The sequence below is a fragment of the Cyclopterus lumpus genome, chromosome 15 (assembly GCF_009769545.1).
Source record: "Cyclopterus lumpus isolate fCycLum1 chromosome 15, fCycLum1.pri, whole genome shotgun sequence".
Lineage (NCBI taxonomy): Eukaryota > Metazoa > Chordata > Actinopteri > Perciformes > Cyclopteridae > Cyclopterus > Cyclopterus lumpus.
The window spans coordinates 14,515,542-14,539,899 of NC_046980.1; the positions used below are offsets into that span (position 1 = coordinate 14,515,542).

At 42.1% G+C, this 24,358-nt stretch overlaps 4 protein-coding genes across 5 annotated transcripts; 1 reads left to right on the forward strand and 3 right to left on the reverse strand.

Annotated features, from left to right (window-relative positions):
- Positions 1 to 597: 597 nt before the first annotated feature.
- Positions 598 to 5,677, reverse strand: wnt8b (wingless-type MMTV integration site family, member 8b). Its single transcript, XM_034552244.1, has 6 exons — positions 5,607 to 5,677; positions 4,639 to 4,672; positions 3,471 to 3,609; positions 2,740 to 2,865; positions 2,506 to 2,648; positions 598 to 1,359 (listed from the first exon to the last, which is right to left on the reverse strand). The coding sequence occupies exons 1-6, from the start codon at positions 5,675 to 5,677 to the stop codon at positions 790 to 792; spliced, it is 1,083 nt and encodes a 360-aa protein (XP_034408135.1). The 3' UTR covers positions 598 to 789.
- A 2,880-nt stretch (positions 5,678 to 8,557) lies between these two features.
- scdb (stearoyl-CoA desaturase b) lies at positions 8,558 to 15,903 on the reverse strand. Of its 2 annotated transcripts, none has more exons than XM_034552870.1 (6): positions 15,608 to 15,903; positions 14,233 to 14,490; positions 13,239 to 13,369; positions 12,443 to 12,648; positions 11,455 to 11,687; positions 8,558 to 10,296 (listed from the first exon to the last, which is right to left on the reverse strand). In XM_034552870.1, the coding sequence occupies exons 2-6, from the start codon at positions 14,465 to 14,467 to the stop codon at positions 10,097 to 10,099; spliced, it is 1,005 nt and encodes a 334-aa protein (XP_034408761.1). In that variant the 5' UTR covers positions 14,468 to 14,490; positions 15,608 to 15,903; the 3' UTR covers positions 8,558 to 10,096. The 2 variants fall into 2 exon arrangements, with proteins under 2 accessions (XP_034408761.1, XP_034408762.1); XM_034552871.1 differs by having other exon boundaries at positions 15,519 to 15,623.
- Positions 15,904 to 16,588: 685 nt separating this feature from the next.
- trmt2b (tRNA methyltransferase 2 homolog B) lies at positions 16,589 to 19,525 on the reverse strand. The gene is made up of 2 exons (XM_034552867.1): positions 18,422 to 19,525; positions 16,589 to 17,983 (listed from the first exon to the last, which is right to left on the reverse strand). Exons 1-2 carry the CDS (start codon positions 19,289 to 19,291, stop codon positions 17,360 to 17,362), a joined length of 1,494 nt encoding a protein of 497 aa, XP_034408758.1. The 5' UTR covers positions 19,292 to 19,525; the 3' UTR covers positions 16,589 to 17,359.
- Positions 19,500 to 24,232, forward strand: dnajb12a (DnaJ heat shock protein family (Hsp40) member B12a). Its single transcript, XM_034552868.1, has 9 exons — positions 19,500 to 19,684; positions 20,028 to 20,205; positions 20,917 to 21,062; positions 21,161 to 21,331; positions 21,763 to 21,842; positions 21,965 to 22,074; positions 22,169 to 22,341; positions 22,657 to 22,798; positions 23,647 to 24,232. The coding sequence occupies exons 1-8, from the start codon at positions 19,552 to 19,554 to the stop codon at positions 22,776 to 22,778; spliced, it is 1,113 nt and encodes a 370-aa protein (XP_034408759.1). The 5' UTR covers positions 19,500 to 19,551; the 3' UTR covers positions 22,779 to 22,798; positions 23,647 to 24,232.
- Positions 24,233 to 24,358: the final 126 nt, after the last annotated feature.

The following is a 24,358-nucleotide window of genomic DNA, read 5'->3' on the forward strand; positions in this document are numbered from 1 at the left end:
CTGCCACAAGGAGTAAAGAAGGATGAGCGTCCTCTTCAGGCGGAATGAAGATTGAAGGATTTATTATTTTGTCATTACAATTTAATAGAAAACAAACCACAGAGGAAACTAACAACAAGAAAAACTAGGAAATGTGCAATAAATTAACAATGTACAGTACAAAGTGCTTCATTTTATATACAATTAAATACATACAGGAGGGCAGCAAAGGTCAGGGCGAGCAAGGGGACGGGAGAGGAGACTTTTCCCCAAAAATGTTAAAATATTTCTAAATAAATTCAACGCTTTGCAGTCATAGTTCAAAAATACAAAGATTACTTGTAGGTCTTTTAATGGGAATACAACCTGAAGGGTTCTTAAAAGTTGTGATTTTAGAAACTAAATTTGCCATTTTCACAATGGCAAATTTCTCAAAATGTAATAACTATTTAATTTAGTTTCCCAAGGTATATGTGTATGTATGAAAATAAATAAATCATGTTGTCAGAGAAATACTCCTCAAATGCCCAGTGAAAAAAAAAGTATAAAAATATTTCTTAAATACATTTATACCAAAACTTCTACAAAGTTGTAAACTTCTCTATCATGTGGCTTTGTTCACATCCCACTGTCTTTAACTTTTAATACAAATTTGACAGTGAAGATGGTCTGAACTTGTAGTTTGGCTAAGCTTTTGTCCAATACACACACACACACACACAAACACACACTTTCTGAACATACAGAGAGAGATTGAGTGTTGACAGGAGCTGCAGTGGTACAAATATGATGACAGCGTTATGAAGATGCTCAGTGCTTATTCCTCAGTCTGAGGTTCTTCCTTCGGCTACTGGCACTCTCATTTCTTCCTCTCTGGCCTCCTTTCTTTACACAAAAGTACTTGGTCACTGTCTTTCTGCACTGCTCACACTTAACCGTGCAGCACCAGTGGAATTTACAATTACAGCTCGACACTATCTCAGCTTTGCGTTCCTCCACAGCCAGCCCGCACTCCCCGCATAGCCGCTTGCAGCTTCGTTTCTCCCATTTGCTCAAGTTCTTGCCCTTCTTGAGGCACTCTCGGCCCTCTGTGCCAGGCAAGCCCAGTGTGCGGTTCTCCAGGCAGTAATCAGGGGAGTCTTCGAGGTGGACCAGCTCCTTGCGAGAGATGGAGTTAAAGGTCTCTGCGATGGCCCCCCGGCTGGCCGCGCTGTTCCCCGCTCCTCGGAGGAGATCTATCTTCAGAGCCCTGTGGTACTTCTCTTTCAAGTAGTTCCCCACTTCCCTGAATTCTGGCAGCTGCAGCCAGCAGGTCTGAGTGGTGCAGCTTCCTGACACCCCGTGGCACTTGCATGTCTTCTGCATGGTCCCCTTCACAGCCTGGAAGCACCAGAAAAACAATATTAAACGCATTTATAGTTTACTGGGTTAAAGAATGTTAGCCTCATATAAAAAACAATGTAAATATGTGTGTGTGTGTGTGTGTGTGTGTCCGTGTGTAAAAGACAGGATGTCCATTGTCTCTTGATTGATGTGTTGTCAAATTAACTGACTGAATTTTCCAGTGAAGTAAAAAGAGGGATGAATACATTGAAAAGAAGAAATGATAGCTTCAAGGTCCATAGCGGAGTTCCATAGTCGTCCTCAGTGTTTCCTGACTTTACCCGACACAAAACAGCTGTCGGTTGAAAGGGGACGTTTTCTTTTCGTGAGGAGGGGATGAACTTTCTGTTGAGGTAAGGCTGAATCAAAGTTTCACATCGAGTCCTATTGTCCCCCCAGAAGAAATAGGAGTATTTATTTAGCATGTTCATTATCAACATGTTTTCTAGTGTGAGAAGACCCAATGGAGAGTCCCATTGAGTTTTTTCTCTCTTTCTATCCCTATTTTTTTCTGTTACAATGATGCTCCAGGTGCCATGGGGATCCTAGGGCCCAACAGGGGGGAGCAAAGGCACCGTAAACAAAGAGCACTTCAGCTGCACGCCTGTGGTCCCCTCAGACTCCCTCGGGGCCAAACAAAGACCAACATAAATGTGGGATCCTTATTGCAAGAATAAAACTAAACACTTATTTTAAAAAGCAGCATAATACAGAATGCTGTGCAATGTCTGGCTCCCCAGGATCTCTAATTAAGCTTGCACCAGTGATCCTGAGATTCTCTAGTTGAGGTATTGTCATAAGGGGCATTCAGCACTAGTAAATAGGCCCTTCTGGTACACCGAACACACTGTTATTATTGGGGACGAGTGGCACCTCACTTATAGCGACGTGAAAGGGATGCTTGGGTGGCAGACTCAGTGTAATTCTGAGCAGGGGAAAATTATTCAAAAGGTGCTTTACACTGTGCAATCAGTTGGAGGGCCAGGAGACATTCCCAAAATATCAAACAAGCCGCCACCCAGTTTAAATACTGTAAGGTTCAAATCCAGGCATTAAGATTGCATACTTGTGCTATACATCTTATATCAAGGGCCCATCTCTCATTGCCGAGTGTATGGAGTGAAGTAGGAGCAGCCACTGTACCTTGCGGCCGGCCTCGTTATTGTGGAGATTCATGGCTGCTCGTGAATCCTGTCCAGTCTCCAACGCGTCAACAAACTGTTTGGAGATGGCCTCGCCAAATCCAACGTTGTCGCTGCAGCCTCCCCAGAGCCAACCATGACCACCTGGGAGAGTGAAGAAGAATTACGTTCAGATCATCTGTGCCATCTGGTTCAAAAGTGGGTATTGGTGTGCACATTTGGGCATTTCTCTGACCTCGTTGTCCGTTCCTGCTGTCGTCACAGCCACAGTTGTCAAAGTCTGCGAGACTGCAGTTCCTGGTTAAAGTGTACATGACTCCAGCGGAGCTGATGGCGTGGACGAACGCAGTCTCCCGATTTGCTGTCAGCAGAGAGACTCATTAATAGCTTATCCAATCACACAGATCTATCTATCTGATCCGTTCTGATCACGTTACATATTTAGTCATATTTCTCTTTAGAAAACAGCTTCAACAATCTTTGACTTGATTAGTCAACTGTCCATATTCTGCTCAGGCCCATAAAACCAGACTGAATGGTATCTGTATTTCTAAACTGTCCCGGCATGAAGTTCATTTTGTATTGCTGAACACATTTGACTCTTTGTCTTGTGAATCTCAGTATATATCGCTTTCATAAGCTGCAAATAGAGGCAGTAATTCGGGGTGGGGGGGGTATTGGGAAATGGATTAGTGTGTTTGTTTTGCTTCAAGCGACAGCGCTCACTGTAACTATCCCAAAGGGTGATGCGTGTTGCCACTGAGCAAACATCTCACATTTCACAAAGGGGGGAAAAGAACCTCCCCTCTAACACAGAAACTTGAAGCATAAGCAGACAGTTACAAAACACAATTGAAACATCTTTGAAATTCCGTTTGTCACGTTTCCCGTTCTGAGGTGGACTCTCCCTCCGCCTAGCTGCAGGCCAGAGGTGCCATGGCCGGTGTCCCGGGGCAGTGGACTTACCGCTGCGCAGGCTGCTGTGTGTGGACAGCTGCAGAGCTCTTTCAGGGCAGTTCCAGCGGTCCCATGCAAACTGGTATTTGCACTCCTCTATGCCACTCTGAGCTCCTGCTGCCACACTGCTGGAGTAGATCAGGTATGCCTACAGCAGCAGAGACAGCGGATATGTTAAACCCATAACATAATGCACCCTTTCAACAATGAAAACAACTAGGAAGTGGAGATGTTTCTGAAGCACCTGGCTTGATTTGATACCCAGATATATTAGTTAGGTTATATATCAGTATCGTCTTCGGGGAAGATGAACCTGATCCCCACCCAATTAGTACATCAATTATTTGTTTGAATAAATCGCAGCCCAGTTGAAAGAAGAGATCAGACACATGAAGGCAAGCAGTGTCCAAAGAACCAACTAACCATGAGAGCCCTTCTGGCACTTCTGAACACACTCAGGGTTCATAAAATCAAATGTTATGTGTGGAAGAAAACTAGGAATGTTGATGTGAAGCAGCCTCAGTCCCTTTTACATTTATATCTCCCGAGATGTTTCACTCTTCAATGTGCCTTGCCACTTTCCATCCCAAGAATTTTGAAGTGGATAGCACATCAACAGGTCCTTCATGTAGATTATACTCATTGTCAGTTTGATGACCAAAACAATGTGGACTGATTAAAACATTATTCTACTTTTTAAACTTTATCAGCCGCGGTGAATGTGCTGAGTTGTTGAGCTCTCTTAAACCGGTACGCTCTGTCCTTGGCTTTCGCCCGCCTCACTGCGGCTCGTTCACACTGTGTGAACGATAATATAACTAATATGTCTCAAGTGGCCTTTGGGGAGATGGAGTGCCACCTCTTTCACAGGGGTCTGGTTCACTAATGATGACCACCCACTACAGCAATGCCTGCCCTCGCCTCTTAAAAAATCCAACCCGCAGATACGCAGAGCCTCTGAATAAGGTCAAGTGTACGGAGGGGGGAAAAAACACAAAGGACCAAGAATATCACTGATATATCATTAGTGCCATTGTTGCATATACATACAAGGTACAAGAACTTGTACTTGCACTCGAGTTCAGATATCACAAGGACAACACAGACACCATATTTTCTCTCTGTCTCTCTTTTGGGGAAAGGACAGGGAGAAAAGATCAAAAGAACGTTGGCTTACCTTGGGTCCAGTCATCAAGAAATTATTCACTGACCTGGAAAAGGAGACAGATTATTCACTCAGGGAAGCTCAGTGTCCTTCACAAATTCCTCTGCTAACATCTCTCATTAGTGCGCTTTGTAACATGTTAAACCGTGACACCAGTGGGCATCCTAACCGAGTGACTAACTAAAAAGCTAAACTTTTTTTTTTTAAATAACATATTAAGAAATATTAGCAATAACTATGTTATTAACAATTGATTACTTCATTTTTGGGGGGTTGCCAGGTTCTGCAAACCTTCTTGACTGGTGTTCATCCTTTATATTGGAAAAATAATGTTGTTCTAAATGTCAGTAGTCCAATTTTAAATGCTAATGGTTTTCTTACTTTTTAAAAAGCCATCAAGTCTGTCGATAATAATTACAAAAAAATAATAATACATGGCTTTAACTCATCATGTCCACAGTTTAAAGTGTTAATAAGTTAAAAAGTAGATTTTGGTCTTCAGCCCTTTTCTAGAAATAAGCATTCAGATGGTAGGTTGGGGCTTCACAACCTGGCAACCAAAAGGTTGTTCTAACTAATGGCTTACAACTGATCTATAAAGCATTAGTAAATTACTTATTCACCACTAATAAAGCCATTAGTTACAACTTATAAATCCTTTATAAAAGATGCCTTATCAAAAAGTGGTATTGATGAAATGCATAAAAACAGATCCAGCAAATCCATAATTTACATTTCCTTAATTCCAATTGCAAAATTCTAAAATGATAATATAGGTTGGGTTATGCATTTTGAATAAAACCACATGAGAGAGAAACAATACATATACATAAGGGATTACAAATAATACTTAAAAAAAAGAAGAAATACTTGTTTTTCAACTGCCATACCATTTGAGAGATGAACATCATCAGGACACAAAAGTAATCAGCATAATTAAGAATGTATATATATCATATTTCATGATCGTTTAAACTCACCAGCAGCAGTATGGCCTCATGTGAGCGAGGAGAATGAAAATGTAATAGAAAACCTCCAAATGCATGAACATCCTGACAGGTGAGCGGGGTGACGGTGACTCTGAGCCCGTCCAAAGCCTGCAGACAGTCTAGCGATGGAGAGGAAACTGAGCTACCAGCACATGCAACTTCACCAGGGCTTCTAGGATTCAAGGAGGGGGCTCTGAAATGGAGCTGCTCTCGTCCCAACAAGAGATTATCTGCTTAATTAAAGAGTTTCCCTCTTCTTACTCTCTTGGCCAATCAGAAGTATTCCACCGAGGAGAGACTGAAATGATCAAAAGGGCTCCCTGGGCCTTCAGGGCTGGGCAACGGGTTCCCTGCCACTATTCAAGAGCAAAGGAAGATCTCTTTAATCCCATAGGAAAAGTGTAACACTGATCCCTTGAATTTTTGGCCGGAGGGAGAAAAAAAGTGTATTTTAGCAATCTAACACGCAGTTGATTGTCGGGGATTAGTGGAAGATAGTCCTCTGGATGACGAATTGTTTGTTTGAGGTTACAAAATACTGTTCGTTCTTTAGGAAGTAATTCATGGTCCAACAAAGGTGTGATTGAATCAATGTGTATCACCCTGAAACGGACTATTACTCACATGGGGGCCGACACATCCTTAAATGTGTCATCTGGCCATTTCATTTGAAATGGGGTCAAACCGGCTCATTATATTGAAGAAAATTTGCGCCGTATAAAAAACTATTCCCACTAAGGGATCGACTGCAGGTGTCTGTTATAGAATAATGTCTTATTGTTTTCTCCCGATCGCGCAGATGCAGAATTGCATTGAATGGGACTATCGGTCTATTTTGGTTATTATTTTGGACCTGCGCTAACAAGAACATTACTAATTTTTTCCATCTCATAAAACGTGTGATTTTGTGCTGTTATACTGAAGTCATAATGCAGAATCAATAATCACGTATAGCCGTGTACCATTTGGAAAGAGTGTTTTGGGGTCGACGATTCACTTTGATCACACCTGATGGACATTTCCATCTCGTGTTTGTAAATTTCACGTTTTCCTACAATATTTCAATCATGAATTTATGGCAATTTAACAGCGAATATTTCTCCGATGATGACCCCTCCAAAGAAAAGAAAATGTGCATTGGGGCTGGATGACGGCCTAGCCATTGATCAGATATGGGGCATTTGCATCACTAATCCAGACGGTCCCTACCTAACACTGCATGGAGGGTTATTCCCCAATAACCCCGTCTGACCCTGAGGACCCTTTCCTTTGGCACAGGCAGCCCTTTAGCAAACTTATTGTGTGCAAATTAGGATTAAAGAAAAGTGATTTGAAGGGGAGGGGGGACTTCTGAGGGATGTTTTTGGATTAAGATTTACAAAGGAATGACAAGTAAAATTAGACAACAGCAGGATCCATCCTGTTGTTTTAGCATTTTAATACAATATAAATGATCCCTTGAAGCGTCCCCATGAAGTGCGCATGCAGTCATGCCTATATTTTATTGTAACAAGTCATTTCCCAAGAGTGAGGTGTCAGTAAACATCCACAATTGTCGCTCAATGTGAAAATAGCGGCCCTTCTGTCTTTTGTACACATGTGGTGGCTTAATGAAATGTGCGTCTGATCGGCGCCGATGGGACTAAAACAAGTCGGTCTATTTCAGTTAGACTATCCAAGTCATCTCAAGTTTGAGACATCAGAAAAGGAGAGCCGCAGCAACATTACATCAGCCAACAAGTCCTCAATGTTGCACAAGTCTGCAAGAATTGTTGAAATTGCATGACTGTCCGCAGTGATGAGTCTGAGCTCTGACTGGCAACGTGATCAACACCGAGGTGTTGCATGCCACGAAGAGGATGGCCTGACAGTCAGCAGCCAATGGGACAAAAGGCTGATGTCACAGTTGCGGCATCACAGGTCATCGGTGGTGGGACCACTTTCAGAACATTTGGACGGGACTCGGTCGGACGGCTGCACTCTGGAGCAGACTGCGGCATGTTGTGCAAAAACCAAAATTGCAACAAGCAAATCGCATTTACTGCTTTTGAAAAGAGAAAATGTGTTTGCCGTTTCTTTGACTTGCCATAACGTCATTCACCAGCAGAGGGAGCCAGTTCACAGATCCTTCAAATGGTTGAGAGGTGTTGATAACATACACTAAATATTCTGGATTGAAGATCACGAGGGAGGAAATAATTTGTTTGCTCACCCACTGCTGATCAAATCAGGCTTTTTCAAGTTTTAAGCCTGCAAGAGTGAACACAGAAAGCTGCAAAATCATTAAGCAGTGTCTGTACCAACAGAAGTCTATCCTCCAGGAATCCTTAAGTAATGTTCAAACAATATCTGCAGCGAGGCAGCCCGAGCCTGAAAAGCAGAGGTAGATCCCCATCAGAAGAGGCATGTAGACAGGAGACGAGGCTGTCGATTAACAAGGGCAACATGTGCAAAAACTGGAGCGGCAAGATGAAGATCAAACACGTTAAAGAGATGTTTAACTCCTGTTGAGCTCAGTGTAGAAAAGCACATTGTGTAGACAAGACACAAGTCTGCAAAGATCCCCAGGACTACAATCATCTCTAATACCACATCAATATACTGCAGTATGGGAATGTGTTTAAAATAATGAAAAACATCCTTTCACATGATTAATTTACACATACGCTCATGCTTTTGGGACATTTAACATATTACATATATTTAATGTACAATATTGTAAGTCACAGTGCATAGTTTGTCAACGTGACCATTTTATAACTTAGCACCACGTTTCTATTATTTTTGGCACTTGCATTTTATTATTTGTTTCACACACACACACAGCAAATTTACTTTGTTGCTTTTAAATACTTATTTTCAAGTATAGTTCAAAGTTCATTATCAGTAGTGGTTATTATTAGAGTATCCACAAGCCACTGATAAAGAATGTAACAGAAATGGTATGGTCATATTTTTATTCAGTATAGGAATAAGGACTATTACAGAATTCCAACAAAAACAGCAAAACATATTTTGTCACAAGTAGAAAATTTGGTTTATTTACGTACACAGTGGGCAAAAATATTTAAAAATAAATTAAGTGCCATTTTTAAGGCATTCAAACTTCAAGAAGTTAACACTGTAAAAAAGTGTTACTCATTAAAAGTGGAAGTGTGGCAAATATCACAACATTATCATCAATGATATAAGTTTGGATCTTGTTTTAGAGCAACATATTTGTTTGGTTACACAAATGTTAAATTACAGTAACCCTTTTGGTTTTTTAAAATATGTTGTTGATTGGTCCCTCTTTTTCATTATAAATACGGGATTTTAATTTTTGAAGTGTTCCTTAAAAACAGACAGACACAAAACAACTGTGGTTCAATTTAAGCCCTAATTTATTTCCATAACTTGCACTTTTAATTTTTCATCAGGTGTGCAACCCACATAAGGCATTCGGTCAAGAGTCCTGACACGTTTCAATAATATATCATTACACAGCACAAAAGGTAAATCTTTCATTTGCCTTGTCTGAGGGAGAGCTTATCTCTGAGTGTATTTCAAATGAATACAAAATAAATGTAAATATATATATATATATATATCTCTGTTTTCAGGTTAAGAATTAGAAGTCTGGTTCTGTTTCAGTCGGAGTCTTCACTACTCAACCAGAGGTATACAATGCGTTACTCCAGAAAGTTTTGTCCTCATTAAAAAACCCTCTTGTACAGTTGAAGACAGTGGGTGTGAAAATAGCCCAAAGTATAACACATCTGTACTGTATTCACACAGGGTTACTCAGGTATGATAAATAAGGGCAGTTCAATTGAGTTAACTGTCTCGGTGTTGGCCTTGAACACAGCAGCTTATGATTTAGTAAGACTAATATCTTACCAAAACATAAAGAAAACCGTAGCTTATAATAGACAGACAAAAATAAAGATGAAACTCCACTCCTTTTGGAATGAGACAAAGCAGTATTGACAGAAGTTAGAGCGAAAGGCCCTCAGTATCGCATGTAGAGAAACATCGTTGTTAAAAGTTTCAATAAAGCTTTTAAAGTGCCACAAACTATTAATAAATAGCACGTTAACAAATAAGCTGTACAGTAAATTATTCTGTAATCACTGCTTTTACACACTTATTCTGGTTGTCCTACTGCTGCCAAGAGAGACTTTAATCCCAATTAACACATTTCATTCTCTTTGTGCCAGTTTTATATATTATGGTGAAAAGCTGTGCTTGGACATGTAGCCAGGTCACTGGCTGTGACTAATAGTTGGTGAGGACACTTCAAAACTTAAAAAGAGACCCACACATTTATGGAAAGTCTACAACTCTCAAAAGCCAATATTAGTCTCAGGAGGAGGTTTATCTTATATTCAGAAGCATGGGAATCAACCCTAACCACCACTGAAATTCTGCTATACCCGTTGCTACGTTCTGTCTTGGTTCGACACATAGGTATCAGTTTCAGAGCTAGTGGCTAGTGTGACTCAGCCACTTTTGTGGCTGCCTTCACCCGTCCGCTGCACGCGAGCAGTGATAACTTCCTTCGACACCCTCTTGGGGTCCTTGGCCAAACCCAGGAAGCACATGGTGTCTATGAAGGCAGTCGTGAGATTTAGCTTGCAGCCAAACTCACTCGTGGCGTAGTCAAAAGGGAATGTGTGGTGGTAGTTGTGGAAGCCTTCTCCTGGAAACCAAAAAGAAAGACGTGAGTGTTTTGCTAAATGTCAAGTTAAATTGCATGAATAAAGATATGCATGCCACAATTATGTGGTTCATTTTTACTCATTTAAACACATCAAAGAATGGTAGCACAAAAGGTGAATTGGGGACCTTTTTGGGGGATTTGAAAATCCCCCAAAAGTGGCATCTAATGTAATTTACAAGTGACCAAAAAAACAGTCTATCAGATTGTTCTTTTACAGATCAGTCTGTCATCATAACAGTTTAGTTGCCATGGTAACAGTGCGGGTGTGCCCTCAGCCTTGGGAAATATGACACCTACGAATCTCATGGGGGATTTCAGTAGAAAACATCGAAATCAAGGAGCTTAAAATTATGATGCGCACACGAGTAATACTGCAGGTTCTAAAAATTGGATACATCAGTCATTCAAACCTATTGGGCCTGGTAGAAAACAGTCTAGGAGACTACTGTGTGGATGAATGTGGGGGTAATTAACAGAAACTTTCAAAAGAGGAAAATGCTTCTAGGGCAAGAGGGAACAGTCTCTACGATTGTGTTTACTACAGCTGCTCTGGGTGCGTAGGAAAAGGAGTCACATGGAAAAACTACTTGAAATAGCACAATAGGTGCAAAAAAAAAAAGTTTAAAATGTTCTTTCATTCAATATAAATAAAAGCACACTTGATTTAAATCTTGATAGATCAAAATGGGGCGGACAATGATAAATCTGGAAAGAATTTGATGCTGTTTTGCAGCTAACAATGCTCTTTGCTGTTTGCTGCATCACACACCCATGGTGTCAGCCACCACAAATAGTCTTGACTGGTGGAAACCAATGATTCTGAAATAACCCAGTGTCCAAATCTAAAACAAATATGTCTAAATACACAGCTCAAAAGCTGACATCCTCTGAAGTTCAAAGCTTAAACTGGCACATGGTCAAAATAATCATCGACCCCTGGATCAACAACCTGTCCCACTATAGCTGCCTAAGACCGCTTTAAGGGGGCCCACACTGTGGCTGACTTGACAAGCTTTCAACAAGGGATGTGAAGATCATTCAAATATCCCTCAGGCGCATAAGGCACTAAATACCTATGGAGTCACAATACAGGGACTACAGGTCAAATAATAGATAATGAACAGGCCGTTTCCTTACCGATGGCACTGAGAGCAACTATTAGGTTTTCCCTCGGGTTGATGGTCTTGTCATAAGGCCTGTTGCCCCAGATGTGTGCAGCGCTGTTGACCAGCCAGGTGGCGTTGAGCATCACAGCGTATCTTAGGAATCCAGGGACGAAGTATGCCACAGACAAGGATTCACCCCAGAAGTACCAGGGCACAAACATTGGCACGGCGAAGCAGAGGATCACCACAGAGAGCTTGTAGTGCCTGAAATAAAAGAACAATATAAATCACACAGATCCCTTCTCACTCAATTTGAGACTAAATTAAATTACAGATTTATAAGGATGTAAATTGAATAACATTTAATCTTTGGGGGTTTTGGTCTCATAGCAAATTGTGGAAATGTATACATTTTATAATTCCACAAATTAAGTAAAGTTAAAATTAATATTGCATCTCATTTAATTAAATTTTAAAACCTACAGATCTGTACCCATGCCAGGGTAAAGGGTGCCATAAAAGGACACAAATGTAATCCCACATTGTTATTAAAGTAGATAAGATGACAGTCGACACCAAAGAGCCAAGCTGTCCATTAATGCATGTATTATTAGTAGACCATGAAAATCAAGTGTTATCATGGTCAATATAACCCAGGCTACAACTTCAAGTACAGCTTGGGCAGACGGGGAAATTACTTTTAATGACAAGATGCATTTAGGAGGCATCCATTCTGCATTAGTGATAGTCAGTGCTATTGCAGGAAGTAGTGCGATATTCGTATATTATACTTTGGGGAGCAACAGTGTGAAAGCCCAGGTGATGGATAGTGGTGTCTGTTTTTTCACATTTATTATTGAATCATATATGATATTTATCTCTGAAAAATACTTTGACAGGAGACAGGAAAAATGAAGTTTTGATAACATGTGGACTTTCACTTTAGTTTGTTAAGTCTGTATCTTTAAACTCCCCTCAGAGAGACACGCAATAAAGTACTCTGGGTAATGTTTTCTCACCGTCTCTGGAACATAACCACTTTATCGGCCTTCAGGTCGGACAGCTCCAGTTTTTTGCCCTTTTCAATGACGTCGGGATGTTTGCGAACCATCAGCCAACCAATGTGGGCGAAGAAGAAACCCCGTGTGGCATTGTGGGGGTCTGCGTCCGTCTCTGAGTACTTGTGGTGGACACGGTGGTCCCTCGCCCACTCATATATGTCATTCTGCTCACAAAGAGACAAAGATAGCGAGGATTACATGAGGCACACAGATATGCATGAGACTAGATAATCAGATTAAGGTCAGCAATAACAAACCATAAATGCATAACACTCAAACTGCACGATTTTACTGAAATCCCCATACCATTGCTACTTTTTTGTTGCTGATGTGGTGAATATTAAGCATTGAAGTAGCTTTTAGATGTCCTTCAGGCATGTTTCATGACAAACGCTCTGCTTTCAATAATACTTAGTGTTGATGTTTTTTTTCTACACACTTTGTTGCATATTGGATCGATAATGGCTTGTTGTGATGTCACAACATCCTGTTTGTACATCCATATGTGAAACTCAGGGAATCTCGGCCCTTCAGCAGTTTAATGTGAAATCACACACACCCATCGTTCTGCACAGTGAAGCGCAAACAGCAGTCAAGGGACAATGGCAAAAAACATTTGAGTAAAGGGAGAGTTAAAGATGAAGCAGCAGCTGCCAAAGTATGCACATGGAAATATTGTGCTGCTGTAACAGCCAAATCTCCCTTTGGGGAATCAATAAAGGCGTATGAGATATTCCATTTGGACTTGTTTTACCTGAAAGGCCATGGAGTTGGCGAGAGCGAGGAAGACTCGCAGAGGAAAAGAGGCCTTGTAGGATCTGTGGCTCCATAATCTGTGTGCACCAGCAGTCACACCGAGAGCACTGATGAGGTAACACACTGCAGCTGGAAGAAAGAGAGGTGGAAAGGACAGATATCTTAGGGGAAACTGTCACCACTACACTGAGATTAATTTTACACCCGTGAGAACAGTCACTAGGACACCATCTTCTTTCCATTACACCCTGGCCTCTTTGTTCAGAGAAAAGTCATCTATGTGGGGAGATGGGACAGTGAGAGCATGCAGGTCTGCCATCAGTTTTGTTGTTCTAAAACTACTGAATGCGTTTCTATGTGAAGCCCAGACAAGACTACCCAGGATTTGAAACCCGGGGGCTTCTGACTGCCAAAGAGCATTCTGTGGTGGTGCCACACAGCTCACAATGGGATGTCTATGGGGCTGGTGATTGTGCTTTGTCTTCCACAGTGAAATAATATGCAGCTCAGCATTGCAAAGATAGAGGGAAATTATGCAGTGCCAGAGTGGAAACAAAGTTAAGACTGTTCAGGAATTATATATAGATAGGATTAGATGATAGATATATATGGGGCAAACATTCTAATTATTCAGCTTAGTTTGTCTTCCCTCAGGAAAATTCAAATGCTTCTAATTTGGGACATACTAAACATTGCAACAAGCCCAACTATTTTACAATCAGCCACAGGTTTGAGTGCTCAGAAAAGATTACACATACATTTGGCTTTGTAAAATGAAATGCACAAGGCCAGAGTGACTCATTGTCCATTACTCCCATAGGCATTGACCCCCCCCCCCCCCCCCCCCCTCAGGCAGTACGTATTGTAGTTAGCAATGATAACACAACATCAGCACATTCTGTTCTCCGACTGTGGCCCACAGGGTGGATGGAAAAGAAAAAAAACACACAACAAAATGTTGCATGCTAAAGCCTGCTACAGTGAATACTTACTCCATGCAAGAGTTGAAACCGAGGCGGATGGAAGAAGAACCAGTCCATAAAGAGCTGCGACATGAAGGACGGACATCAGAATTATATTTCTCCACACCAGCATCGTCGGCGGTTTGGGACCCTCTTGTTCTTTATAGGTGTCGTCAAAAACATCCTCCACCGACGAGGTTTCTGCCACGGCACGTCGGATCTGTTGCTTGCCATCGTGATGCGTCCTGGTTTCCGTTTCAGTCATTTTCTTTTTCTCAGAAGGGGTTTCTGTAAAAGCAGTGCGCAGCAGAAAGAAAATGAGAAAAAAAAAAAAAGAGGCGAGATGTTGTTCAGTTAAATGCGCACGAAGGGATGCAATAGCGAGGGGAAGGTACGGCGGCTGGCTGAGTACACGCAGCAGCAATGTGCGGTTCACTCTCCAGCAGCGCCGAGCTCGCGCAGTGGCTGAAAGCGTGGCACTCGTGTAACGGTGGTACAGCCCGGCTGAGTTTGGTGCGTCGTTGCCACTCTACTGGTTCACAGTTCCGCCAAACGGAATGCAAGATAGCGGATGTTGCGCTCACACGTCACACTACCGCCCACCGCCTCAAGCGTTACCGGTGCCCATGCAGGTGACATGAAAGTCCGACACAACGATAAAAGACGCCGATGCTGCGCGTTACCGAAACGGCTCGTCGTTCATGTTTCACGACACACCGTGATCACGTTGCAACGGTGGCGTACCCCCTTTATTTTCAGTGCCGTATATCGATTATCGGTGATTTGATTGACTTAAAAAAAACTGCATCCATGAAAACCGGGTGCCACTCCTCTTTCACTGCCTGGTGGTCGATGGCGGCGACTTCACACGAAAGTGGTAACGTTGCGTCGCTGTTGTTGAACCGGAAGATGACCCTTTAGCCCCCCCATTTCGCCCACCAGTTAGATTCGTGGCAATTCACCTGTGGGTGCCCCGTGCCACGGGGGATGCCACAGGTGAAAGACTAACCCCTCGACACTTCGCTTCCGGCGGGGCGGTAAACGTGTCTGGTCGCGCAGCTAGCAGGTTAGCTGAACGGTGGGCGCGCCGGACAAAGTTCGGCCGTTAGCGAGAGCGTGGTAGTCTCGCGGCCCTGTTTTATATACGTATACGTTAAATGAGCATCCCTACACGGTGCCCGTCACGCGGCGGTGATGTGACGAGGATATCAAAGTTAGGGCAGCATGTCATAATGTATCTGTCCCCCCCAAAAAATATGCCCCCCCCCCAAAAAAAAAAACAACAGCTGCGACACCATTATTCAAATGAGACTCACACTTTGCATGCGACACTGCGCGCCTCTTCTGTGATGTCCGTTCGCGTTGGTTTTGTCTCACAATGGCTGCTTCGGTCGAGTTTACTCACCGTGTGCTGTGCTGTGGAGGAAGGCTTCCGAGCTGCAGGGGATCCGGGAGGTGGCAGCAATAAAAGGCGAGTGACTGGTGCGGTGATCCCCGGTGACTGAAGTCCTCACTGCGATGCTGAGGTCGTTTTAAAGCAACTGGTCGACGAGGAAATTGATGCCACAGGTTCTGAATGCCCTATTGGCTGTTTGCTTACGTTACCCACCCTCCGTTTTTTTTCACAATCAGAATAACTTAAAATATGTTTACGCCTGTCAAATCAACCTCTTGATCTATATGGCTTTCTAATCTGATGAAACAGTGCAATGTGTTGTACCCGGGGCAACTAATCTACCACAGTGATGTCATACAGCAATGACAAAATCAAAACGTTTTTTGCATTATTGCGCCCTGTAGCCCCCATTGGCATGTCACCGTGCAAAAGGCAAATTAGTTTGGTGAGCTTCAGTTAACAATTTAAAGTTTAGTCTGAAATGCTTGTAAACTCTGGTCAAATATATCCCAACTTTTGGGAGATACATACAGTTTTCCTGTAGACTAAATGGAAAAGATTTCCCTCCGATATTGATGTCTACTCGCAAAGGTAGAACATCTTATTGAAAATGATAAAAGCCTTTGTGTAACTTTGCTGCAAATATGTGATTATTATATGCATCAAACTTTGTACCTTTCTCAAGCATGTACTTTTGGTGAATAAACCAAAAATGTGTAGTGAAAAAAAAGAAAATAAGCAGAAATTAGTAAAAGGAGAATAGTGAGCACCCTGCCAGTGTGATTTAAAAAAAGGTACTTTCACAAACACAGGCATCATCATCCCATTACTCAACTCCAGAGATAACAAAACTCCCTATCTAAAAGACAAGGCGGCCTTGTCGCAATATATGACATTATATAAACGGTGGTAACCCTCTTAGTGGAAATTTTGTTCGCTCATACTGTACACATTATTGACCTGTAGTGAACTGGAATAAATGGGATGTTTCCTAAAAAGGATGTCTCTAAAGAAGTTGTATTAGCACCATCTGCTGCACAAATACAGCGACTACAAGGCAGACGAAGAGAAATACTACAACCTACGACGGGAGGTGGACACAATAATATGGACATCTAACACAATATAATGAAATCCAATGCGATAGCCCAGGAGCAAATGTAACCGTTGTAAAGTTTATAATGTATTCCCACTGTGTAATGGATGCATTGACTCAACTCTGTCACCTCTACTGTCCATCGGCTGCATAATCTGTCAGATTGTATTAAACCCCAAACTTCATGAACTAACCAGATCAATAAAGGTGTACATTTTCTCCATTATCAGTCAAATCAGCACATGCTCACGCAGTAATGCAGATTACTCGATCTGTAGAAAGACAGAAAGAAATGGCAGCAATATTTGATCGCTCCAACTTTTTAAATGTGTAAACTCATTATAAATCAATGTAAAATGATATATATGAGTTTAGGATTGTTGGTTTTGTGAAAAACAAGCAACTTGAAAGCACCACCTTGCACTCTATTTTCAGATGTTATACAGCAAAAGATTAATCAGAAGATTTATGAAAAAATGAATAACTGCCCTAAAACAGAGTCCTGAAAGGAGATTTAATCAAGCAGATGAGTGAAAACACCCGTGTGGGTGAACCACGGATGTAAAATAATCCATTATCATTTGGCATACATCATTATTCAATGCCCCCATTAGCAACCCGAGTTGTTGATGGGTTGAAGCCCTCCTCTGAACAAAAATACCCTGCTACCTCTCAAAAAGAAGCACCACTTCACAATGAGGAGTATGTGGGAACATGTCCACAGGCACAGCTAGTGTTGGAGAAAAGGCCTCTCCTGTGAGTTTCTTCTGGGGGTCAGGGGCACAACACAGCTCCCTGAAGTTCCTCATGGCCTCCCCATCCGGTTTACAGGAAACATAGACCAGCCTGCGGATAGCAGGTTGGTTTCGCAAAGCTCGGATCACTCTGTGGTGCAGTCCAGCTCGAGCAGGGTTTACCACAGCTGCAACAAGGCCTCCACCTTCGGAGCTCAACTGGGACATAACGCCAGGAAGCGCAACCTCCGCCTTCCCAGGGATAAACTCACAGTTCAGCACTTCATTGAGAGCTGCGTTGTGTCGAGCATCTTCCACGGCCTGTTCGATGAGCTCTATACCAATAATTCTGTCCACTCTGGGCGATATGGTGATGCCGATGGTGCCTGTCCCACAGCACACGTCCAGGAGAGTACCACCAACTTTTGTTCCTCCTCCACCATCGTCAGGGTTTGGGAAGCACAGGTGTCTCACTGTGCTATATAGCACCTCAGCAGCTGTCTGGTTCACCTGGAAAAAGGCATCGGCAGAAATGCGGAATTTGTAGCCCAGCACCTGTGAATGACAAAAGAAAAACTATATTCACGAAAAAACTATATTTACAAAAAACGTAGGCATATACAGATTTTGTGGTACCCGCTTTCCTTTGTCTATCATCACAAATTCAGAACTTATAGGGTAATTTATATGTCGATGTCATGTTGAACAAAGGCTGTGAAAATAGTTGATAGTATATGAGTGTAAATTATGTGACTAATAGACTAATAAATCATCTGTACCAGAAAGCCTGCATTACAAACGGCAACTGGAGTCATGGGCATTTACCAGATGAGTAGGGTCTGTCTGGAAGATGCGATCACAATGCATTATGGGAACTGTAGGATACAGTGTTTCTGGAGTATATTTTGCACCTGGATTTAAATTAAATTACAATGCTGGAATGTTACAAAGTTACAAAGTCCCCTGAGGTCATTTTGCCCAGGTGTATATTACCTCCTCGTATATGTGTGGCTGACCATGCAGGAGCTGGTATGGGGATTCCTCGTGAGTGCAGCGAGTCATGGTGGTCTCCTGGAAAAGCAGTGAGTCCAACTGACAGACCGATCCCGGCCCCAGCGTAAAGTATTCCACCAGGTCAGCCTTGTGGACTGCCACCTCTTCTCGGGTGAGCGCCTGTGGATGAAAGTACACTATTGCCATGGTCCGGCCCTCTGTGTTGGTCCTAACTGTGACCTCTCTCCAGTGACCCCCAGTGTGGAACAGCAGGCAAGGCTCCAGGGGCGAGAGACGGATGAATCCCTGATAACACCTGGCTACCAGTTTGTGCTTCTCCGGCACGTTGAGCAGGTGGTCTCCGTTGACGCAGACGATGTTTCCCTTCCTGCCTGTGCCCACGTAAAAACCAACTGTCTTTGTATTTCCATCCACTCCTCTGTTAACAGAAAACGTGGACTTGTTGCGGTAGCCATCCCTCACTGGCGATGGCAGAACAGGCAAGACAGGGAAGCCGGTTTTACTTCTGACAGGTGATGATTGTGATTGTAAGTCACCTGTGAGATGCACGGAGAGCTGAGACAGTATCATTTCCTGACGCTTTTGCTTGAGCTCTAGTTGCTCATCATAGCTCAGCCTCCACAGAGGAGTGACCACATCAGCCAGCCTTTCTTCCCAGGACAGATGATCCGCACAGGGAGGTTTCTTCTGACTTTTTCTCAGCTGTTTCTTCGATGGTGGTTTCCCTTGGCCATCTGAGATAGTGTCATTAGTTGAAAACAACAGACGTGTTTGCCTCACTGTAACGTTATACAGAATATTACGTTTGGCAAATATAACTGACCTGCCGTGTAAAGCTGCCAAAGCCATTTCCACTTTAAGTCGCTGTAATGGCGGATGGTTCTGGAAGTGTCAGCTGGTATCCCAAAGACGACCAGAGCAGCTATATGTATAAAATGAACACCACTGACTTTAGGTATCACAGTTTAAACCCCTACTTTCTGTCGGGTGTACGAAGGGCATGCTGGCGGGTCCGTTTAACTGTTACGACGTATTATTTGAGAGCCAGGTCGCTTCTACACGTCATCTCCGTGCGTCCCGGGGCAAGTAAACATTTCCGCTGTGTCGCGATGGATTCAAACAAGGACGAAGCGGAGCGGTGCATTAAAATAGCCCGAATTGCAGTCAACAACAACCAGCCGGACAAAGCCAGGAAGTTTCTGGAGAAAGCACAGCGCCTGTTTCCGACAGATCAGGCGAAAAGTACGTCGAACAAACTCCTGTTTCGGGAGAGATTGCATGTCGCTCGGTGGGCCATCGCTGTAAAGACCAAATTAGCTAACGTTAGCATAACGATCTTAACGTTACACCAGCTGCTCCAAGCCGACACTGGTATTTGTAGTTTTTCAGCCCCCCACTCACCCGCAAATTCCGCAACGTATTTGGTTACTTGATGTCTTAAATTGGTGCTTATTCACAGTTCAGCCGTTTACAGCGCTGACGTCACAGTGCTAACCGCTAGCTCACTACGCTAATACGTTATCTGACTATGAACATGACCCGGGGAGTTCATCTTTGAAATAATATGACTCCACCTTCTCCACAGACTTGTTGGAGTTGTTGGCGCAGAACGGGAAGCCTCCGGACGAGAATGGCGGTCCTGTGAACGGAGACGGACCCACCATGAGACACCGCGGCCACGGAGAGGAGCCCAATGTGTCTGCACAGGGGGCCACGGACTCGGGGAAACCATTCACCGCAGATCAGCTGGAGGCTGTCAAAAAGTCAGTGCACGTGTGAATCTGTTCTTTTGGCTTGGTAATAGCGTTTCTACGCAGCGCTCCAAACAACTCACCACTACATGTTTTTACTCTATACCATATCAGTCAATATTGTGATATTTTGGTGTGCTATATATTGAAGCATATTCAATCTTTTTAGGTGTAGGGAGGTGGTTTTGGAAAAGATATACAGTAATAACTGACAGTGTGATTAACAAGCAGTTGGAAGCACTTATTTGCATCTCACTCAGATTGAGCAAATTAGACTGTTAAGATGATTTCGAAAAAAATCAAAGTTTGCATTGCAATGATATGGGAACAACACACCAATGTGATATTTTTGATCAAGTTTATTTTTTTGAATAGATTTAAAAACGAGTATTGTAGAACCATCAGTGATATGAGAATATTTGAAGTGTCAAAAGGAAGTGCACAAAGTGAAGTGAGTTTTTCTTTGTGCTGACCATTCACTGTGAGACTTTAGTTGTCTGAGAGAGCGATCCACATTCTCAGAAATACTCTTAAGAATGTACAGTTTGAAGAAAGTCTCATTTTGTTTCATGTATGCAATGAAAAGTGTTTTTGTCATTACTGTTACCGCAATTAGCTTTTTGATGTTAAATTAATATCCCAAGAGATGTTGTTATATGTTTCCATTTCTTTTCTCTCAATCTGCTAACTGTCTCAGGGTTTTTTTCTTCTTTTTTTCTGCAGGATTAAGAGCTGTAAAGATTATTACCAAATTCTCGCTGTTGAAAAGACAGCCTCTGAGGAGGATCTTAAAAAAGCTTACAGAAAGCTGGCTCTAAAATTTCACCCAGATAAAAATCAAGCACCTGGAGCCACGGAGGCATTTAAAGGTAAATTCAAAGTAATCTGCAGTGCTGTTCTATGGATGATTTGTAAATGTAAGATTACTAAGTGGAAATATGTGGGGGCTACTATGGGTGTCTTTCAGCTATTGGTAATGCCTATGCTGTGCTGAGTAACACTGAGAAACGAAAGCAGTATGACCAGTATGGAGAGGAGAAATCGCACCCAAGCAGGCAAAGACAACATCGTGATTTTGAAGCTGACATCTCACCCGAGGACCTCTTCAACATGTTCTTTGGTGGAGGCTTCCCATCAAGTAAGAGGAGGGCAGATGAATACAGGCCTAGGGGCAGGATGTTGTACTTTTTTGCAGTGCTATGGAGGCCCAAGAGTATTGTGGTTTTAATGTTTGGAGTAACATGTTTACACGCCTCAGCAACCCACTTGAGAGCAAACTAGGCTTCTTCACTATGTTCTTCATAACATAGAGTGTTGATTATGATAGTGGTTTTGCATCTTGTATGCTGCTGGCTCTTCTCGGCCCTAGGCAGCTATACTTTTCTGGCTGGAGTCAATAAGATAGAGCTGTCTGACTGGATGTTCAGCCTTGTGAATTTTTTTTGTTGTGTTGCTTTTCATCTTCCAAAGCAAAACAACCCTGGCAGATCTCAGTGGGAAGCTAGGCTAAACACAACTTTATTCTGCTAGTTTCTTATCATTAATATGCTATTAAAAAATTCTTTTCAGGTAACGTACACGTTTACAGAAATGGAAGAATGCACTTTGCACACCATAATAGGCAAGAAAGACGAGAACAGCAGAGAGATGTAAGTCCTGTTTATAATACCGTAATAACACTTTATTTTGATACCAGCTGATGTATGTATTGTATGCTCTGCAAGGAAACGTCATAAAATTGTGTGTGTGTTTTTTTTCTGTCTCTGGACAGGGAGGTCTGGCTCTGTTTGTCCAGCTGATGCCCATCTTAATCCTCTTCATTGTTTCTGCTCTTAGTCAGATGATGGTCACCCAGCCTCCCTACAGCCTTAGCTACCGCCCGTAAGTGTTTCACCGCTCGGAGAGCTTTCTGAGGCTGTGCAAGCAAAATGTCTCATCGGTCTCCCTCTGTTATCATGTCTTGTCTATACATCAGGTCAGCTGGACATATTCACAAAAGGCATACATCAAACCTGAAGGTGCTTTTCTATGTGGGAGATCGCTTCAATGAAGAATATTCGGGGAATAACCTGAAGAATGTTGAGAGAAGTGTAGAAGAAGACTACATCTCCAACCTTAGAAACAACTGTTGGAAGGAGAAGCAACAGAGTAAGTTTGCAGTTGGCCTGTACCCAACCGTTATTGTGATTATTGATTAATCTGCCAGTTATTGAATAAATGAATCAGTTGATCGTGAGTTAAACTAGTCACACTTTACAGTTCTACAACTGTACAGTATGCCACCATGGTTTTAAGTGTGGTGTGTTCTTATTTCATTGATGAAATGAAATAACACTGTTTGAGTGATTTATAAAGGATTAACTTAACATATGTCATATTTAAGGAGGAGTTGATTGTAAACCTATTGGTGGGGATGTAGTCTGTGAACTAGAGGACTGACATGCTCTCCTCTTGTACTTTCAGAGGAAGGCTTGCTGTATCGTGCTCGTTACTTTGGGGATTCTGAGTTGTACCAAAGGGCGCAGAGAATGGGGACTCCCAGCTGTTCCAGACTATCTGAGATTCAGGTTCTATTGGATGGCTAGAAACCCCTGTGCACATATGGGTAAGTTACAGCAACCCTCAGTGATATTACAGTAAAATGGCAACTGTATTTATTTTTAATTTATTTGATAGGGACAAGTACTGTATACTTAAACGAGCTGAAAGCAGCTATCCATTGCAAGTATCGTGGTGTTTAAGATGTTGACACCCATCCTTAGAAGGACTTATATGAAACCAAGAATACAGCACATAAACTGCAAAAACTCCAGTAATTTGCATGTTATTATCCCACTGTTTACACACTCTTCATTACAGTTTACAGTTTTCCAAAGCATACCAAATGTTTTTGGATTGACTACAAACTTTCACGGCTGCTGTTGCCATTCATTTAAATGTGACTACTTGCCTCCAATATGTAATACATCACAGCAAGCATTTAATCAATTTTATGTTGGTTCTTTTACTTGTTGACACATGCAGTTGTAAGCAGGGACTGACACCTGATAGTTAAGAATCAGCTGTGTTGTCTCGGATGTCAGTGTTTCCAACAAGCACTTTACTGCACCAACAAGAAGGCTTTTTAAACGGGCCCTGCTCACAGCAGCATTACCATGTGATAGCAGAACTTTGACCAATAAAAAAAAGTCAGCAATATGTATAGATTTATGACTGCCTTTACATATTGTATTATTTGAAAAAATGCTGCACAGCTGTGCAAGGTTTAAAATTGCTTAAAATGTGCAAAAATGTCAGTCTGCTCATTTTCTTTTTTTGCAGCATTTTCACTGATGCTGAGCATTGCACAAATGATAATGAATGATTTGTGTAGATATTTGTTGTTTGCATGTAAAGGAATCTAATCAAAGTTCATCCCATGTAGAGTGACGGCTGCATTTTTTTTTTTTGCAGGTTTGTCGGTACTTGAATCTAATTAGAAGAAATCGGTCGGAGCCCACTGAGATTGGAGCATATTTCTGCAGCAAACCAAGAGAATCAAAAATGCCTTACGTGCAGTGGGCAGCAGACATCATCAGGGAACCTCTCTGGAACTTGGTGTAGATTGACTTCCTGTAGAACTGTGAGAAGCTTTGAGTTCACTGCTGACATTTACTTACTCAATGTGTCTTCAGTATGGTGAGAGTCCGCTGGGTGTCACGGTGGACAGTAAGAGCATAGTTGTCTATTTGAATGGTAAACAAAGCTGCTAAGATTAGCTTTCTCTGTCCCAGTCTTTTTCGTTTTCCTTAAACATTTTGAGAACCCTCATGGCCTTCTCATCGACAAATGTCTGAGCCACTCACAAGGAAAGTGTGTAATTTTTATAGTTCTTAACCAATGTAAATATTCATTTTACTTTTAACAGTGCAGGGTTTATTGGAGTTAATATCATTTACTATTGTGTTATTTTGTGGATTTGCTTGTAGCCTGTTGGATCATAAGTATTGAAAATCATTGCACAAATAAAAAACATATTTATTAAATTAACATGCTAAAATTGTATAAAGGTTTCTTTGAATTAAATTTGTCTGATGGTTAATTAGTCCATATTTTCTCTTTTGAACAAGACTGAGTCTACAGCCATGCTTGCGGTCCAGTGAGGCTGGACTTTAATTTAAATGTA

Coding starts and splice junctions, on each gene's coding strand:
- wnt8b (XM_034552244.1), bottom strand. CDS start 5,677: ATGTTCATGCATTTGGAGGTTTTCTATTACATTTTCATTCTCCTCGCT. Junction 4,673..5,606: donor ATGAGGCCATACTGCTGCTG/GTGAGTTTAAAC, acceptor CTCCTTTTCCAG/GTCAGTGAATAATTTCTTGA. Junction 2,866..3,470: donor ACACAGCAGCCTGCGCAGCG/GTAAGTCCACTG, acceptor CTCTGCTGACAG/CAAATCGGGAGACTGCGTTC.
- dnajb12a (XM_034552868.1), top strand. CDS start 19,552: ATGGATTCAAACAAGGACGAAGCGGAGCGGTGCATTAAAATAGCCCGA. Junction 19,685..20,027: donor TCCGACAGATCAGGCGAAAA/GTACGTCGAACA, acceptor CCTTCTCCACAG/ACTTGTTGGAGTTGTTGGCG. Junction 20,206..20,916: donor CAGCTGGAGGCTGTCAAAAA/GTCAGTGCACGT, acceptor TTTTTTCTGCAG/GATTAAGAGCTGTAAAGATT.
- scdb (XM_034552870.1), bottom strand. CDS start 14,467: ATGACTGAAACGGAAACCAGGACGCATCACGATGGCAAGCAACAGATC. Junction 13,370..14,232: donor GGTTTCAACTCTTGCATGGA/GTAAGTATTCAC, acceptor TCTTTCTTCCAG/CTGCAGTGTGTTACCTCATC. Junction 11,688..12,442: donor GTGGTTATGTTCCAGAGACG/GTGAGAAAACAT, acceptor CTTTTATTTCAG/GCACTACAAGCTCTCTGTGG.
- trmt2b (XM_034552867.1), bottom strand. CDS start 19,291: ATGGCTTTGGCAGCTTTACACGGCAGGTCAGTTATATTTGCCAAACGT. Junction 17,984..18,421: donor AGCCACACATATACGAGGAG/GTAATATACACC, acceptor TGTCATTCACAG/GTGCTGGGCTACAAATTCCG.